Source organism: Natator depressus, chromosome 9 (assembly GCF_965152275.1).
Source record: "Natator depressus isolate rNatDep1 chromosome 9, rNatDep2.hap1, whole genome shotgun sequence".
Lineage (NCBI taxonomy): Eukaryota > Metazoa > Chordata > Testudines > Cheloniidae > Natator > Natator depressus.
Genome location: NC_134242.1, coordinates 47,269,524 through 47,288,181, shown reverse-complemented (window position 1 = coordinate 47,288,181; position 18,658 = coordinate 47,269,524). Strand labels below are relative to the sequence as shown.

The following is an 18,658-nucleotide window of genomic DNA, read 5'->3' as shown; positions in this document are numbered from 1 at the left end:
GGGGGCCACCTTACAGCGTCATGGGTTGGACTGCTCTCAGATGCTTCCCCAAACTATTGTTAGTCCTCGTTTTGGGTAGCGCTCAAAGTGTGCCCAGTATTTCCCAACCACAAAGGCAACATAATCCCTGCCTCAATTTGCTCATGGCTGAAAGACAGTGGCTATGGAATGAGTCTGACGCACAATGACCAGGGAGGTTGTACACTCTGTTCCCATGGGACTGATCGAGCTGGCCCCTCTCAGTCAGCGAGTTCCCTTTGGTGTCATGGCAGAGGGGAGCCTTCGGGAAGGACTGAACGTGCAGAGGGTTGGGCTGAGCACAGGCAGAATTAGCCGCAGAGACAGAAAGAAATGGTCAGGTCTTAGATATTGGTGGCGAGGCGGCAGCCACAAGAAGATTTGGAAGCTGCTTGGAGTTGTGGGGCAAGGGAAGATTTGCAGACAAACCCCTGGTTACAGGCTTGAGAGATGGAGCTGCTGATGGTGTTGGCAGTAATGGAGCGGAAAGGTGAGGACTTGAGAGTGAAGATGAAGGGCTCTGTTTTAGACACAGTAAGCTTATGTTGACAGACATCCAGGAAAAGAAGTCAGAGAGACAGACTAAGATGCTGGGTCAATGTGCAGAGATGATTGCTGAGGTGCTGAGTGGAGATTAGCTGAAGAGAGGGGAGCTCAGTACACTGTTCTGTGAAACTGTAGTGAGGAAGAGTGGCCTCCCTCTGAGCCTGATGGGTGGAGCCAAGCCAGCCCCACCCTCATGCTGGAAGTGGTGGTACAGGACAGGAAGTGTAAGAGGAGGCCCTCCAGCTCAGTTGGGCCAGAGCCAGGGAAGGAGGCAGACATATCTGTACCCCATTGCAGGACTCTGATGAAAGACTGAGCTGAGTGGCACCCTGACTGTGGAGAGGAGTTGCTGGGACTGCCATCTGCCATTCACCTCGAGTAGACTGAGGACCTACGGACTACAGAGCTATGCCAAGGAGGGGGTGGGGAGAGGAAATAGCCCAGGGAAACCAGACATTAGTCCAGTTGTGTGATCAGAAAATGAGTCAGCATGTTTTGGTGACTTCCCTGCTGACCCAGTGATGGGACCACTTGCCACTGTTTGGGTCCCAGGCCAGGGCCCTGTGGAATAGGGTGGGCTCGGGTCCCCCTATCCCCTGCCGCCAACCCCCCCCTACTCACCCTAGGCCAGACGGTTTGTGCCTTGCCTGTGGCTTGTTGCTCTACCCCACCCAGAGAGTCAGAGCCCCAGACAGCGTTATGCTCTCTGCCCAAGCCAGGAGGCTTTGGGCTAAAGACTGCTCATTGCTCTGGCCCATCCAGAGGGCCAGAGCTATCCACTGTAAATTGCTGCCTGCCTCAGCCAGGAGGCTTGACAACAGGCTGTGTGCTGGTCTGCCCTGACCATAGGCCAGAGGCCTAGCCTGCTAATTGACTGCTTACTGTGTGATGTAGTGAGGCAGAGTGGCCTCCCTCCAAGCCTCATGGGGTGGGGGGACACACGACCACAGAACCACTACAGAAACCCCACAAAGTGAGAGGAAGGAGGACCTAGACAGAAGAACCAGGAGCGGATGCTGTCACGGAAGCCCTGGGTGGACAAGATGTCAAAGAGGAGAGTGTGAACAACAGTGCCAAACACAGCAGCAAGGTGGGAAGGGTGAAAGTAGAGCTGGAAATCCAGCCAGGGACAGTCTGTGCACTGGAACAGAAGTTTTGGTGCCCTGTCTACACTAGAATTTACAGTTGTGTTAATGCTTCTGGCTAAATCGTAAGTGTAGATACACTGAACGAATGGGAGGCAGTGGGCGGGAAGGCGGTAGTTTGAGATTTTACATTGTTTTTAATGTCTAGTGTGATCTGGTGAGAATGATTTGGTGGAGTGAAGGGGGGCAGGAGAAAGGAAAAAGGTCACTGGGGCAGAAGGAAGAGTTGGAGGTGGAGAGCAGGGGAGAAACCTCAATGCCAGGCACAGAGAGGCAAGAGGCTGATCTTGTCAATCTCTCTCTCAGAGTGCTGGCAAGACCCTGTGGAGGGGGGAGGCTTTGAGGGACGCAACCTCAGTTGCAGCATTTGCTATGCAACCAGCATTTCAGATGGCCCAGGCAGGGATCTCTGAAGAAGAGCATGACACACCGCAAGTTAAATAACCATCCCTCCCTCACTCCCTCCATCTCTGCTGCATCTCTTACCCAGGAGCCTGGATGTGAATGAAACAAACTTGGTTCTCCGATTTGGGGCCAGCGAGATCATCCAGCGCTTCATCTCACTTCTGTGACGAGAGACATACAGAACACAGCTATGAGGGCGCAATTGTCTGGTTGCGGCACAGTGTTACTCTCCCAACCAGCTTTGCTTGCCCGGCCCACACTCCCAGCTTTCTCTATTTGCCAGCTCCAACTTTTTTCCTTTCTCTGCTAGAAACAGGGACCCCTGCTCTGGGCAGCTGGGACACAGTGAGAATGTCTCATTGGTAGCTGGACAAGCAGCCATTTGAAGGTTAGCCTGGTCAATATTAATAAATTGGGGGAGATCTGAATGATTCCCCTCTCTGTCCCTGCATTTTACTTGACTCTGTTTCTCCTAGGATAATGTAGAATCTATATGGGTCCCCGCACAGATGACTTGCTGCAGTAGCAATAGCTATGGACAACTACATGGACTGTAACCTAATTGGCAAGTTGGATCTAGTACAGTTCTCTTCCCAGGCTGCTGACCTGGGGTCACAACAAGTGTAACATACTCAGCCCTCTACTTCCCTTTCCAGCCATTTCTTCTCTCCCTACAGGGTGTCTTCCTGGAGCTTTGAGGATGGGCTTTCCATCACTCCTTGCTCGATTTGCTGTTGAGAGAGTGAAGGTGCACACCCTTTCCCCAAGGGCTCAGATTGTGGGAGGAACCTTTGGCTTCCCATTCAGCCCTTCTCAAACTCACTAGGCAGGTTTGTTCCCTCTTCTCTTCCTCACTTCCAGCCGGTGAGCAGAAAGGATCGCCTCTGGGATTTCTCTCCTCCCTGCCAGTTGTCAGAGCCCTTCCTTCCCTGGCATGCTCTTCCCTGCCTCCCTGCATTCTCACTCTGTATTGTGTGGTTCCCTCTCCAACTCTGCTTCTTCTCTGCACCTCCCTTGAGTCCTTCCCTTTATCTCTTTCTCAGCTCTGTTACTCTGACTCCTCTGTTCCTCTATTAGTTTCCCTGCCCCTTTTCTGTGGCTGCCTCTCCAGCTGCCTGCACACACACACGCATACACATCCTCTCCATGCGCAAGCAGCAACCTGAAATTAGCATGCTATCCAATCTCTGCATGTCAGGTTTTAGCCAAGTCTGTCAAGCATCACTCATCTGTGTGACACTCTGGCATTTTCCCTGAGTCGTCATCTCCCACACACTGGTTAGAATGTCACACACAAGCTGAACTGGTGACTTTCTGGGATAATCCATGCTGCAGGGGCAGGCACACCAAGTCACGCTGCAGGGGCCTTGTGTGCAGGAGGCCTCCATCTACCGCCTCTCTCCTGCAGCGGCGGCACCGCGCAATCCAGCCATCTCACACTGGCTTTCATGGCTCTTCCAGCTGCCTGCATCAGCCATTCCCTCCCCTGATTAGTGCCCTCCTCACCCTCCCCATCAGTGACTGCCCATCCCCTTCCACCCCTCACAAACTGCTGGGGCCTGCCTTCCTTCTGCATCTCTTCCACTACTGAGTTCTTCCCTCACACCTGACTTACCTCCTAACCCCAACTCCAGCCAAGGAGTGCCCTGTCCCACTGAGCCACAGCCAGCCAGCTGGAGGAGACAGCGGCAAATTCCACACAAACCTGTTGAGTTCCACTGAACTCATCCAGGATACTTGCCACTGGAAGAGCTACATGGAACTTGGCAGCTCTGCTTGGAGACTAACTAGTTACATTTTGGATCTTCAAAGTTCTGTACTGAGATCAAAATGGTATGGTTTTAACTTTGTGCCTTGCATAAAAGCTACAGGTACTGGGGGAGGCCAGAAATTTAAATTTCCTGGCTTCTATGGATTTTGAAATCGGCACTATAGCTTACCATTAATCTAAAACCTTGCATTTAATTACACTGAAGTTTCTCTGGGAAAAAACACTGAAAAAAACAAAAAAGAGAGGTGCTGATTGGAAAGTGTGATCACTTCTATCTGTAGGTCAGTGTTTGAATGTGTGACCTAATGAGCTCAGGTAATATCGTGAAGTGCATTGACTGGGAACTCAGAAGGGGCCACATGTTCAATTATGGTAACTGAAATAATGCTGAGATTGGCCTTTTCCACAGAGGTATAAGTGACTGAAAATAGGAGCTCAGTATGCTAGTGCTTCTCTGCCAAAGCATACTGTAATCAGCACAACGCTAGCTGTGATAAGCAAGGGCTGCCTTTGCCCTAAGTGCTTATTTGTGGTGTATAGCTTTCAGATGCCCATCATCCCCATTTTCAGGTACAGCAAATCTGTTAATCACCCTAGAGTAGCAGAGTTTGCAGGAGCGTGGGAGCAGTCACATCGCATGTTACTCTCTCCTCACGCTGATCCTGCAATGAGTGTGTGGGTGGCTCGCTGCAGGACTGAGGCCATGGTTGGAAATCTGTTCCAATTAATGTTCAATGGCAAGGCTTTTTGAACTCCAGTCTCCTCTTCTGCTACACCAATTTCAGGGTGCAAATGTCATGTAGACATGTAAATATTGGCTATGGGGACACACCTATAATTACCTGGGCCTGCAAAACTGTGGGTACAATGAGAGACTAGATTGAGGCGAGTCTGGAAACCAGACCCCGGGCATCTGAAACAATCGGCCCAGTGTTAGTGGTGTTGAATCATTTGCCCAGTCTGAGCTTGTTGGATCTTGAAGTAAAAAGCACAGAGTCAGACAGAAAACGGTATCCAGGCAGACTTCAGCATAGTGGAATTCAAGACTACTGAGCAGCGCGAGGGCTGCCATCAGGATTGGGGCCAGCCATAGAAGAGAGTTTGACACTCATGAACAGAACTGGGACTCCTGCCTTTATCTTTACAGTAACTGCTCCATACCCCAGGGACTGTGGTCAGCTAGGGGGATAAGTCACAGGCAAAATGCTAGATTTTTCAAGTGGTTTGAATCCTAGTGATCCACATCAAGCTGTGCTTGTATAACTGTACTGCATGTGTACTGCTAATTTAAATTACCATCTGGATATGTATGCTGAGAGATTTGCAAACCAGACATATAATTTCCTTTCGAATCTTAATTAAGTCTTGACCTACCTAGAAATCAGTGTGTTACACAAAGATGCCGTAAATACACCTGTACAGGAAGGAAACTCATCTAGCTTTATATCCGATCCCCCCAGAAGGCTCTGTCTTGTGTTGAGAAGTTACATCAGGAGGAGGAGGAAGGGCTGTCTCAGTGGGTGGACTCAGCCCAGCTTGGTATAGCAGGGTATCCCCACAGATAGGAATTCAATGAGACCAGCTGGTGAGGAGGTAGATGCCAGACTGGTGACTGTGGCAGATTGGACACCACACTTTTGAGGGTGCAGGGGAATAGCAATGCAGGTTGCTAATGGGATGACAGTGTTTCATACTCACTGGGATGATGCCTTGAGCATGTAGCTGACCTCCCGATCATCCGTGTTCTCCAGAAGCCTCAGGATGAAGACATTGGCCAAACTCTGTCCCTGATCTTCTAATTCCTCTACCCGGAGAAGCCCTCGCGGCGCTGAGTCAAACACCTGGTACTTGTCGCTGAGAGAGGTAAGCAAAGGGGTCAGGAAAGCTCAGTCAGTCAGTTGGGAGCAGTCTGGCTTTAACAATACAAAGTTCTGAGAAAGGCATGATAGAGTAAATTCTTGGCTGGTGAGGGGAAGAGACGCCACCAAGATAGAATGAGGATGGATGGTCTGAGGGCTAAAGCACAAGACTAAAAATCAAGAGACCTAGATTCTATTCCTGGCTTTGCCACAAACTTTGTATGACCCTGAGCAAGACACCTAATCTGTGTCCCAGTTCCCATCTGTAAAATGGAGATAATGTTTTCTCCCAGGAGAGCTGAGATGAGAGGTTTATATCATTAATGTTTGTAAAATGTTTCTATGTTCTTGGTTGGAAAGTGCTATGCAAGTAAAGTGGTACTGGGCACCTGGCTGACACTATGACAACATGCATATTAGAAATGCTTTACTGGACAGATAGACTCCTTACCAGTAAGTCTTTTTAATGTCAAACTTTTTGTTCTCTGGCATCTATTTTGTGTTGTAATATTTCTCTTGTCATAAACTCTATACTCCTAGCTGAGGCAGCTTTCTCTCCCCAGATGGTGTGCACCATACTAGATACAATCCCTTGCCTCACACACTGGTTTGCACAACTCCCTGCTGATCAGACACTCCCAGCCCATCAGACAGAACTTACTTTACTAGAGGTTTAACTTGCTTAAACTACGGTATTCTTCATACTGGTAATCAGCCAGGAGTTACTTTATAGTAGTAAGCCAAACATCCTAGAGTCAGATCTTTAGCTGCTGTAGCTCAGTGTAGCACCACTGAAGTCAATGGAGCTATGCTGATTTACATCAGCGGAGATCTGGCCTGAAATTTTAAGTAACACAAAGGTCAAACTGTGTATGAGCATGCAGCCCATCAACATCCACAGTTCACAGAAGAGGCGGTGTAAATATTCAGACAGCCCCTCTGGAAATGGTGTCTCTGATACAGGACTCTGTACTGCCATATTTCAGACATAATCTCGTCAATTATAGGACAAGAATCTATGCACAATTTAAGCAAGAATTGGCTGGATGAACCAAGGGGGGAGGTGTGCTTATAACACACATCCAGGTGTTGGCCACATCCCAAACTCACCCAGGAATCTGCCTGCAGAGTACCAGCAGGTCATTGAAAAGAAACAAGTAGATTTCTCTAAAGAGTTTCTTGGTGCGGAGCGTGCGTGATGTCTTTGGGCCATTCATTTGCTGCAGTTCCCCTTGCTTTAACAGCCAACGGGAGTGAGAGATGATGGGCACAGACTACATGGAAGAGAGAGACAGCAAAGATCAGAAGAGCAGGATCTGCAAACAACCTAACTGGTTTTAAGATGCATCTTGATAAGTTTATTAACAGGATTACATGATGGGGTTGGCTGCGATAGCAGAGGACTGGACTCGACAACTCAGGAGATCCCTTCTAGTCCTATGTAATCCTTACAGGATAAGTAACACACACTCCTTACTTCACTCTTACAACACTAGAAATGCAGATAAACCTCAGAGTAGTGAGGAGGAACAAGACCTATGCCGTGAGGAGAGGTACACATGGCTCCAGTAACAGGGGATGCAGCCTTAGTACTTAAAGTGCTGGCAACCAGGAGTGTGGAGAGGGAGAGGCAGCAGCTACCATGGAATGCAGAGATAAAGTGGGGGGATGGGGAAGTGAGGAACGCAGGAGTCAGAGCAGGGAGGTTTCAGAGTAGCAGCCGTGTTAGTCTGTATTCGCAAAAAGAAAAGGAGTACTTGTGGCACCTTAGAGACGAACAAATTTATTAGAGCATAAGCTTTCGTGAGCTACAGCTCACTTCATCGGATGCATTCACATGAAGCGGGGAGGAGGCGGCACAGGAACCAGGGGGCAGCAGTGTGGGATAGGAGCCCGAGGATTGAAGAGGGGGGAGGGGGGATAGAAGCAGAAGGGGAGGGGAGCAGGAACTGGGGTGGAATAGATAGGAGCAGAGGGTGATAGGCTATAGACACAGGGGCAGTAGGGTCTAACCACTAGAGTACACTGTGCTACAGAACCTGGAATTAAGCCCATGAGTCCTGAGTCTCTACATTTCTTTGCAAAAAGAAAAGGAGTACTTGTGGCACCTTAGAGACCAACAAATTTATTTGAGCATAAGCTTTCGTGAGCTACAGCTCACTTCATTGGATGCATGCAGTGGAAAATACAGTAGGGGGATTTTATATACACAGAGAACATGAAAAAATGGGTCTTACCATACACACTGTAACAAGAGTGATCCGGTAAGGTGAGCTATTACCAGCAGGAGAGAAAAAAAAGCCTTTTGTAGTGATAATCAAGGTGGGCCATTTCCAGCAGTTGACAAGAACGTGTGAGGAACAGTAGGGGGAAAAAATAAACATGGGGAAATAGTTTTACTTTGTGTAATGACACATTCACTCCCAGTCTTTATTCAAGCCTAATTTAATGGTGTCCAGTTTGCAAATTAATTCCAATTCAGCAGTCTCTCGTTGGAGTCTGTTTTTGAAATTTTTTTTGTTGTAATATTGCCACTTTTAGGTCTGTAATCGAGTGACCAGAGAGATTGGGTACAGATGTGGGGACCCACATGAAAGACCCCCTAAGCTTATTCTTACCAGCTTGGTTAAAAAACTTCCCCCAAGGTACAAACTTTGCCTTGTCCTTGAACAGTATGCTGCCACCACCAAGCATTTTAAACAAAGAACAGGGAAAGAGACCACTTGGAGACGTCTATTTCCCCATGTTTATTTCCCCCCACACTGTTCCTCACACGTTCTTGTCAACTGCTGGAAATGGCCCACCTTGATTATCACTACAAAAGGGTTTTTTTCTCTCCTGCTGGTAATAGCTTATCTTACTGGATCATTCTTGTTACAGTGTGTATGGTAACACCCATTGTTTCATGTTCTCTGTGTATATAAAATCCCCCTACTGTATTTTCCACTGCATGCATCCAATGAAGTGAGCTGTAGCTCACAAAAGCTTATGCTCAAATAAATTTGTTAGTCTCTAAGGTGCCACAAGTACTCCTTTTTCTTTTTGCGGATACAGACTAACACGACTGCTACTCTAAAACCTACATTTCTCTGCTGTCAGCAAATAGCTGTGAAACCCACTGGCAAAGTATCTCCTTCCCCTACTCCCCCCAGTGACCTGTCCAAATAGAGAATAACTGCTGATGACTACTTCCAGCTATTCCATTAACTCAAGCAGTAAAGGTCTGTGCTGTGGATGTGAAAGTTCAGACCCTGCTGATGTCCCAAGCTGGGGGTCAATATGGTTCCATGAGATGGAATTTCCCTTTTGGTATTTTTTAAAAAAAGATTTAAGACATTACATCCAAAAAAATTACATTAAAAGACACTATGGTTACAAAGTGAAGCGCTAAATAGTCAGAAAATGCCAGAATTAAGGTTGCCTGTGCAACTCTGATTCATTCCCTGTATGTGTATGCATTATGATACGGTCTTTAATTACATGATCACATACTACTTTTTGCACAGGACCTCTGCCTCAGTCAGTGCACAGGATCGACCTGCCTCAGGGTTGTGTAGCAAATGAGCCTGTTGTCTGTAGGACGCCTGCCTCATTTGTTGCAGAACTTGGAAAGTGTGTAGTGGATGAGGCAGGGGACAGCAGGAAGAGAGTAGATGGTCTCATGGTTAAGACAGTGGAATGCTGCACTGGAGAACTGGATTCTATCGCTGCCTCTGCCACAGAGCCATTATGTGATGCTGGGCAAGTCACAAACCAGAATGTTCACAATTGGTCACTATGTTCCTAATATTCTGGGTGTCTGCAATACCCAGATGCTATCTGTTCTATCTCTGCAGGGGTTATCAGTCTGTACTTATACCTTGATCTTAAACTCTAATTTCTTCTGGATGCTAATCATCTGCTCTGTTCGGCTCATTTTCCGGACACCTTCATTACATGCCTTCACCACCTGGGAAAAGAGAACAATCCAAAAGTCTGATTATAACTGAGGTCTTCTCCATGCTGCAGTACTCTCCTCCCATGGGTTGCTTAGCAAGTGTTGGTGTATAACATGTTCTTTCTATGTAGGTGAGCACCACAGTGTAGGCATTATAATAATGGAGAAAAGGAGATATTAACTGGCAATCTCGTTAGCAGGGTTTTTTAATTTCAGAAAACTTTCATGTAGAACAACAAAATTTTTACATATTACAAAAGTGAAAAAGTAACATTAAAGACCCAATCCAGCTTTCATAGTGAAAGTTTTTCCATTGAGCTCAATGGGAGTTGGACTGGGCCTTAAAAGAATACAAATGACTATGATAAAATTCCTCCTCTATATAGGTTTCTTTAAATGCATAATGCTGAGAAGTGCAGTTAACATAGAGCTTTTTTTTGTAGAAATCTCTGTTCTTAGCTGAATGTCCATTGGTTGTGGGAATTAGACAACAAATGATGCATACATAGAAAAGGATCATCCTGTATGCAGATTCTATAGCAATACTTGACACTAAGAATTTTTGGTGTAAATTGACTGTAACTGAACTAATAATACTGATCCAACTTTGGTGCTGTCAAGTTAGTTCTTTTCACCATCATTAAAAATTCACTTAAAGATTAACAAAAACGATATAATATTAGGAAGGATTTATATTTAGGGGTCATATGGCACCTATCTAAACTATATTCAGATATTGACTCCATTGTTATGCCAATATTCTGGTCTTTAGGAGGTACAAAAGCTATAATCAAACTATATTTCCCCAAATCCTACAATGCTACAAATCACCTCTCTTCTTCCTGTACATTCAATCCAGAAAGTACACATGCAGTACCAGCTTCATATGGAGGAGAAGGAAGGCAAATATTAATTTCAATAAGATATTGTCAGCCCTCTGTCAAGAAATAGCAGGTGTGTGTGTGTGGGGGGGGAGGGCTGAAACTCCCCGTTGGAAGAGAAATCAGTAACGCAGAAGTCTGTATATTCTTAGAGCAACTTGTTTGTTTACACTAGAATTGATGTGGTCACAAAACAGCTTGCAGGCAATAACCTCTTTCGGGGATCTCAGCCCAAACACCAATACCCAGTTCACCGGGAGCAAGTCTATTTCAAGAATAGAGAGATTAAGGTGGAGAGCAAACTCTCTTGTAGCTTGTCACAGCTCCCCCATAGAAAATTCATCAGAAAATCAACAACTAAAAACTTGCTCACATGCTAAGAAAAAGAACTTGTAAGATTACATATAAACAACGCCACCGGGTGAGCTCTGTCATAACAATATATACTAATTACAGATAAATGAGGTTTAGCCTTACACCCCAACTTAAAAATGTACAAGTGAGCCATCGTGTTCTTTAAAATGGACCAAGCCAGACAGTCATTGACAGACAAGTACAGCAATGATCATCTGTTTTCAAGGTAAACTTAGCCATCCTTGTGGCCAACTACAGTAGCAGGCCTCCTTAGACTTCTGAGCAACAGCCTCAAGGTGTGATCTAAAAACAACTGGCCATCACACTCATTGGAAGGCAGCATGCAAAAATATAGTCATATGAAGTATTCCAATACATCAGTGTCAGTTTTAGAGATCTTTGCCTTTTATTTATCTTGAATGATCTTCAGCCAGTATGCTTTCTGGACCATTCCAGGCCAAATCTGAAAGCCTTACACAGGCTTTTCTTGTTGGTTTTTACCAGGGCTGTCAAGCAATTAAAAAAATTAATCCTGATTAATCGCATGATTAAAAAAATTAACTGTGATTATTTGCATGATTAATTGCACTGTTAAACAATAATAGAATAAAGAAGGGAGTGGCACCTGTCAAATGTCTCAAAGACCCTGGAAAATTCTATCCCCAGCAAACAGAGCTGCATATAGACAGAGTATTTGGCAGAGCTCACATATACTGCCCTATATAGACAAAGTAAGAGGACGGTGACCCACCATCAGAATATCCCAGGTGGAAGACACCACAAGGCCTTCTCCATGTTCTGAGACTACCCCAAAATGTGTACTCTGGCAGGTAGTGTGCTGGAAATAACTAACATAATTGAATTTCCCCTCTCTATCACACCTCCCTATAGGCCTCTTGGGAACCGGACTACACACAATCTTAAACACTCATAGAAAGCACCTCATTAAAGAAACTACTGTTCTAGGTCAGAAAAGTAAGTTGCACCACAGGATGAAATCCAACCCCCATACAGTCCACTACTGGCTGCAGCTAATTAAATCGATCTCCCCATGAACTCCATCACCTTCAAATACCTACAAAAACAATTCATGATCTCTCAGACATGGGGGCAACTCTTCTCTCTAGAATCTCCTACAGAGCAAATACACAGTCTGTTAATAAGAGCAATTCCTCTATTATTTGCTAGCATGGTCTGCTCTCAGGGGAGAATAAGGGGAAATAATTACACTGAAACAAATGGATCTCTGTCGTAACTCCACTGAGATCAGTGGAATTGCACCAGGAATGCATATGGCCCAGTACCTTTTTAAAGACACTGAGGATGCTGGCTAATTCTCAATCTTCTGAAATTTGCCACCAGACTTACTGTTTCCAGCTCTTTGTGTGCTTCAAGGGCAGTGGTTTCCTTCTCGGATTTCTCTTCCACTTTCTTAAGAATATTCTGCACAGGAAGCAAAGGTGAAGTTAATTTCTCTCCCTGCTTGATAGCACACAACATTTTTCAGACACTACCATCCTTTTGGCCAAATCTGAATATCAACAGTAATAAATATTGGATAGGTAATGGAATATGAAGTCTTTCCCCAGTAGGTCACTGAGTCAGATCTAATCCCACATTGGCAGTAACTGAAAGCTGTTTCCATCAAATGGGTATTGAATAAACCTATGTAAAATGAGTGTCATGGTCTCAGACCAGTAGCTAGTGGACAAACGCATATTTTACTAAAAGCCACTCGACCTGGCAACAACTGGTAACACTGTTGGTAATCTCAGTAGACAGCATGTCACTGAGACTGAACTATCTCCTCATCATTAGAAGGGAGCCCTCCAGGGCAGGGTTGAGGTACACTGGAAGGCAGTGAGGGGATGACAACCACTGTTGGACTTGTTCTGTGGATAGAGATTTCCAAGGCTGGTCATCACTACAACTCCTCTCAAGCACTATATTGTCACAAACACATATACACACACTCAGCCCAGGACAAGGTGATCTCTTCAGGTTAGTACTGGGGAAGCACCAGCAAAACAGTGTGAAGAGACATTTGGTGCTCACAAATAATTGCCTGACTCTTAGGGTAGGGGGACGCTGCTGTGCAGAGGTTTCAGATGTATGTGAGAGAGAGGAAGGGGACTGTTGCATCACTTTTATTTTGGGAAGAGTGTCCTTGGCTATTTAGTAATTTCAGGGCAGTTTCCTCTAGAAGAAAATACTGAGTTGAGTCTTAAGTGGCTTTTCTCCATTAATCCCTTCAGCTCTTGTCCTCCCACTTCCTGTGTCCCATAGACCTGACTCTGCACCAACCCTGATTATACATGAATCTGTCTATTCTGCACCATGACCATACATGTGCACGCTCCTCTGACTACATCACTCTGCCTTCCTGCCCTTTCATCCAGCAGGCCTATGCTTCCTCCTCTCCTGAACCAGCATTGCCCCTCCTCATGCCTGGCTCTGCATGGCACCACTTTCCTGAACTACTGCCACCTCATTTCCCTCCTCTCCCCTCCTCCAATACCTGATGCCATGCTGCTTCTCCTAGTTTTAATACTGACTCTAGGTAAGACATGGGAAGGTGTGGGGGGGTGGGGTGGAAGAGAGAGAGTGTGTGTCTGAATCGGTGTATGTGAGAACATGAAAACACTGACACTCCATGACAGCTAGCTAGGGGAGTCTTGGAGGGAGCATGGGGGACTGTCAGAAGACAGAGCAGAGAGGAGCTGTACCTGCACCAGTAGCTTGAGGCGAGTGATCCTCTGAAATGGCAAAATCAAAAAGGATGAGAAGGGCAGGCCTTTGCACTTGGGATCCATCTCCAACTGTGATATCACCTCCCGGAAAGCTGTCTTGTCTTGGCTGAGAATAGACAGACAGATTGAGACTGCTTTGCTCACTTCCTTGTGTATCAGACCTGTGTTTGTAATGGGCATGTCTGTGTGTGGTGCTGCTTTCCATACTACTCCCTTTCCCAGAGACAGCATCTGCTTGGCCCTCTCTTCAACAAAGGGGAAAATAAATTCACTGAACACTTCTAGGTGTATTTTGGTTTAAGTTTGGGTTTATTTATAGCATTAGGGGATGGAAAAATAGACAATGTACAAGTCACTGAAGTGGGTTCACATGTGTAGCACATATAGATTTAGCAGCAGATGCTGAGTGTGTAGGAGTGCGTGAATGGGGTGTGTGTCCAAGTAGATGAATCAGAGGCATAATTATACATTTTTACACAGTTGAATCATTGTGGCAAGGTAAAATCCACACAGTCATAGGAACAAGCCATGCCATAAAGAAACTCAAGGTTAGATAGTCTTAGCTGTTATTGACAGGATGAAAAATCTTCTCAGGCATCTCATCTGGCACTGCAGCGAAGCAGTTTGTACTGCTGGAGTTCCACCTGGGGCATTGCCAGGGTTCTGCCATTTGAAGTTCACAGTGGTGGAAGTATTGCCAATATGAATACAGTGCTGCAGTCAGAAATCTCACAAGTCCCAACTGGTATAAACAAAACATTACTCTAAGAAAGCTCCCTCTAACTGATGTTTCCTGACACTTGCAAGAACTTGCTATGAGGAAGCTTACGCTACTGGAGTCCTAGCTGACAAAAACAGCACAGATGTCAGGATACTATTAATTTTGTTTGAAATCGGTCTTTAATGCATGTACTTGGAAATGCACAGAAGAAGTTTAACAAAAGTTAAACAAAAGAATTATTCATAAGGCAGGCAGGTATTCTTACGTTTGCATGACTGCTTGAATGATCAAATCCAAGATAGGCTATAACTGTGTGCCTGAGAGAGTGTAGAACTAAATGTAGGGAGAAACTACAACATACAGCAGCATATAAGCACTGCAAAGTTTTCCTGCTTGCTTAAAGTTTGACTAAATCATGCCGTTTTTTAAACTGATCATTCTTTCCCAGACCCAAAAGACTCTGCACTTCAAACTCCTTCTCCAGGAACCACACCAGATCCAAACAGGCCCCTTTAATGATATCACATAATCCAGCCAATCTTCTACTTATCTTCTGGGCTCAGCCAGCTGCTCTCATCAAATTGTTCATATTCTGAGACTTCTTTGTGTTACTGGTGCCCCACAAGGCACTGCTCACCTCTGTCCCAGGAAACACTGGGGTGCATGACATTTGAAAAGAGCAGTATACCAAATCAGCAGAGAGTTCCCTTGTAGCAGAGGATCTGGTAGGTCTATAGTGTGTTCTTTTGGGGTCTAAGAGAGGAAGCTGGAGAGCAGAGAAAGGAAAGGGGCAGTACTCTTCCATACTCATCTGAATCTAGCTAAAATGATTGTTGCTAAAATGTGGAAATGTACAGGACAAAATCTGTACCTGGTTGGCTTGAAAAAAATCCAGGGCATTATTACTAAGGAGAAATGAATTCATTTGCTCAAAGACAAATTGCTAGGGTCTCCTTATTTTGATCTGGTAAAAGAAAATTCCCAGCTGGCTAACAGAAATTCGCTGGATTTGAATATACTGGAGAGAGCACTTAGGACAAAATGCTCTGATGCAGGTGACCTACACATAGTGTAAGACCAGGGCAAGATGGGGAAAGTGGCTTTATAGTCTTCAAGAAGAGAATTTATCAACTATCCATAGGGCACATGCCTTTCTGAGAATCTCAAGACAGCTGAACTAGACTCAGGATCCCAAAACTGAAATCATACAACTATCTTTATCTTCATAACTTTTGTCTCTACCTGCACTTCACACACATGCAGATTTTACAGCTTTGTGCTCTGTTGTATACACTATACATTCTTTGCACTTTGTAAATGACAACTCTGAATGTATTTGGGATGCTAGTTTTAAACCTTGTCATCTGATCCTTCAAATAAATTTAAACTATTTGTATGTTTTGTTTAAATAGATTCAGCTCCAGTTCAGGGAAAGGGTAGAACTTATGTTTTCCAAACCAGTTTACCAATCCCCTGCAAATGCCAAGTTAAAAATAAAATGCTGTCATCTTGAATACACAATTTGGTTGTTGGAATTTTTTGCAAATAATTCAAGGTCAGATAATAGCACTCACAGAAGTTGCTTGTAAGCTCTCTCCTGGTAGGTCTGGTTGGAGACGTAGGTTACGTATGCCGAGAAGTGATTAACTGTGTGCTGGTAGACAATGTCGCACACATCTGATATCACAATGTTTTCCTCCACCCGTTGCTCAAGGTCCAAGAGGAAACTAGATGAGAAACCCAGAATTCATATTAATCATGACCTGTAATTAAAGTCTCGGACCCAAACCATTTGGAGGGGAAACCAATTAGTACCACTGCAGACTCTTTAAAAGTGGTTAAGTCTTCACCCAGCCAGCTCCTCTATCCCTCCAGCACAGAAGTCATCTGAGCTAGTAGCAAGACACTGTTCCCAGCTCAGCAGAGCCAAAAAGCTAATAGCAGTTGTCTTACCGTTCACTGACAGCCATGACATCCAGGACGTTGGAGAAGAGGATGTGAGCCTCGGATGGATGTAAGATCTTTTTCAGACGTTCATTCTCCATGAAGTGAGACACCAGCAGATTCAGACTCTTGTAGTATGAGGCTTCAGAAGTGACCAGTTCAAACATGGCCTTGAGGAAAATCCCAAAAAAGAAACACCAACAACATAATAATAGGTTGAGAGTTCATACCATTCATTGTGCACTCTACCTGTAAAAAGACACTCTGAAAGCTCATAGGATTGCTTAGTGATAATGAAAGCATTCATACTGCGTGCTACTGACACAGTCCTGTACGGTTAACCATCCATTCCTGAATCAGTCAGTTTGGCTCCAAAATGCAATGAAAGCTCAAATTGTACAACAGTAGCATCCCCTTATGTACTATATATGATTATGGCTAGGAAAGCGACTCTGAAATGGTATCTCGGTATGGCACACAACTTCTGCCTCTGCCTCTTCTTCTGAGTCCTGCATGATTAGTTTACTGACAAAACAAAGCTGTACTGCTGTGTGCACTGCATTGCAGAGCCAACCTACTGTACCATAGTTGTAGAAAAGCAATATAGCATCAAAAACAAATTACTCACCTGTAACTGGAGTTCCTTAAGAATATACAGATCCACACTCTTAGAATACGCCTGTGCGTACCATACGAGCCTGAAATCCTCTAGACCAGTGGTTTTCAGACAGGGGTACACAGAGGTCTTCTAGGGCTACAATATTTATATTCCAATTGATTTATTTTATAATATGGTAAAAATTAGAAATTAAGCAATTTTTCAGTACTAATATGCTGTGACACTTGTATTTTTATGTCTAATTTTGTAAGCAAGGAGTTTTTAATGGAGGTGAAACTTGAGGTATGTAAGAAAAAGCAGACTCCTGAAAGGGGTACAGTAGTGGTGAAAGGTTGAGAGCCACTGGACTAGAAAGCTTTGATTGTTTGGGGGGGAGGGGGAGGGAAAGACCCTGTCTCAAGCCATGGAACACTCCATGCAAGACTATATAATGAGGCAGAGCTCTGGCACACTTTCAGTTCCTTCCACTTCCTCACAGTCTTACAAACTCTGAAGACGGGGGATGGGAAACTATACTGATGATCTACTTGATGAACTCAAGTTACGGGTCAATAACTTTTCTCTTTTTACTAGGTTCAATACAGATCCCCTCTTGGGAGACTGGCAAGCAATGAGGACCTCCAAGGAGGTGGTACTGAAGAAGGTATCTGCTGAACAATGACTGCAGAATTGCTCTTCAAATAAGGCCCCATGGGTCTAGAACCCAGTCCTGTAGAGCTACCAGGCAGCTGACAGCTCCAGGCCATCATCCAGCTGCCGCTGTAACCAATCTGCACTCCACTTCCCATGACCCACTGTGGACACAGACTCTGGGAAGCTTTGCCTCAAGGGTTTGACAAACAGCAGCCCCATGGCTCCTGATCGGCTCCCCACCCTATATAAACTCAATGTGCATTCCAGAAAGTATTCAGGCAACAGCCCAGATCTTCTGTAGCTACCATGACCATTCCTGCTCCTTGCCCTTGAATTCCTGACTTGACCTCTGCTTGATTTGAACTTCTCCTCTTGACTTGAACCATGAAACCTCACTCGGACTCTGGCCCTTGGTATGGACCCTGGCCTGGACCCGATTACGAACTTCTCTGCTACTCTCAGCCCAATTACTACAGCTCACAACAGAGAACCAAGCTCTGTGCAGGCAGTCCACCCAGCTCCATGAGGAAAACATGGCACTGCGGGCCAAGCTGGCACAGCACTCTGCAGACAACCAGATGCTACAAGAGCAGGTGGCCCAGCTGCAGGATGAACACGCTGCACGATGGACATGCACTGTGGCTGTATCCAGACCCAGTCTCCCTCCCAGAACTTTTCAATGGGGACTGCAAAAATTCAGGGGGTTGTTTACCAATGCTGCTGCTGTTTCTGCTCCGCCCCCAGTCCTAAGCAAATGACCAAGTGAAAGTAGGACTCATTATTTGTCTCCTGACGTGAGATGCATTGGCTTGGGCCTCACCCCTACTCAAATGAGCGAGCCCAATGCTATCAAACTGGGATGCCTTCCTCCAAGAAATCTCCACCATATTTGACAATCCCCACCAGGCCCACTTGGCAGAGGTGGCCCTCTGCAAACTTCAGCAGGGGCAGGGTCTGGCCTCTTCCTGTCCCCCAATGGCCTCCAAATGAACCTCCAGAAAGTGAAGGCAGAACTAACCTGGGCGCCCTCCAAAAACTTCAAGGAGCTACAACGCTTCCAGGGGTTCACGAACTT

The 18,658-nt window shown here is 45.4% G+C and overlaps 1 protein-coding gene across 2 annotated transcripts in view; it reads right to left on the bottom strand.

Annotated features, from left to right (window-relative positions):
• NGEF (neuronal guanine nucleotide exchange factor) overlaps positions 1–18,658 on the bottom strand; it is a 76,658-nt gene that overhangs the window by 2,817 nt on the left and 55,183 nt on the right. For both annotated transcript variants that reach the window (XM_074964055.1, XM_074964053.1), the window contains 8 exons: positions 16,341–16,501; positions 15,962–16,114; positions 13,643–13,772; positions 12,285–12,359; positions 9,604–9,693; positions 6,855–7,018; positions 5,584–5,739; positions 2,196–2,275 (listed from right to left, as the gene is read on the bottom strand). In XM_074964055.1, the coding sequence (XP_074820156.1) occupies positions 2,196–2,275; positions 5,584–5,739; positions 6,855–7,018; positions 9,604–9,693; positions 12,285–12,359; positions 13,643–13,772; positions 15,962–16,114; positions 16,341–16,501 (1,009 nt within the window). The remainder of the gene's footprint in view (positions 1–2,195; positions 2,276–5,583; positions 5,740–6,854; positions 7,019–9,603; positions 9,694–12,284; positions 12,360–13,642; positions 13,773–15,961; positions 16,115–16,340; positions 16,502–18,658) is intronic.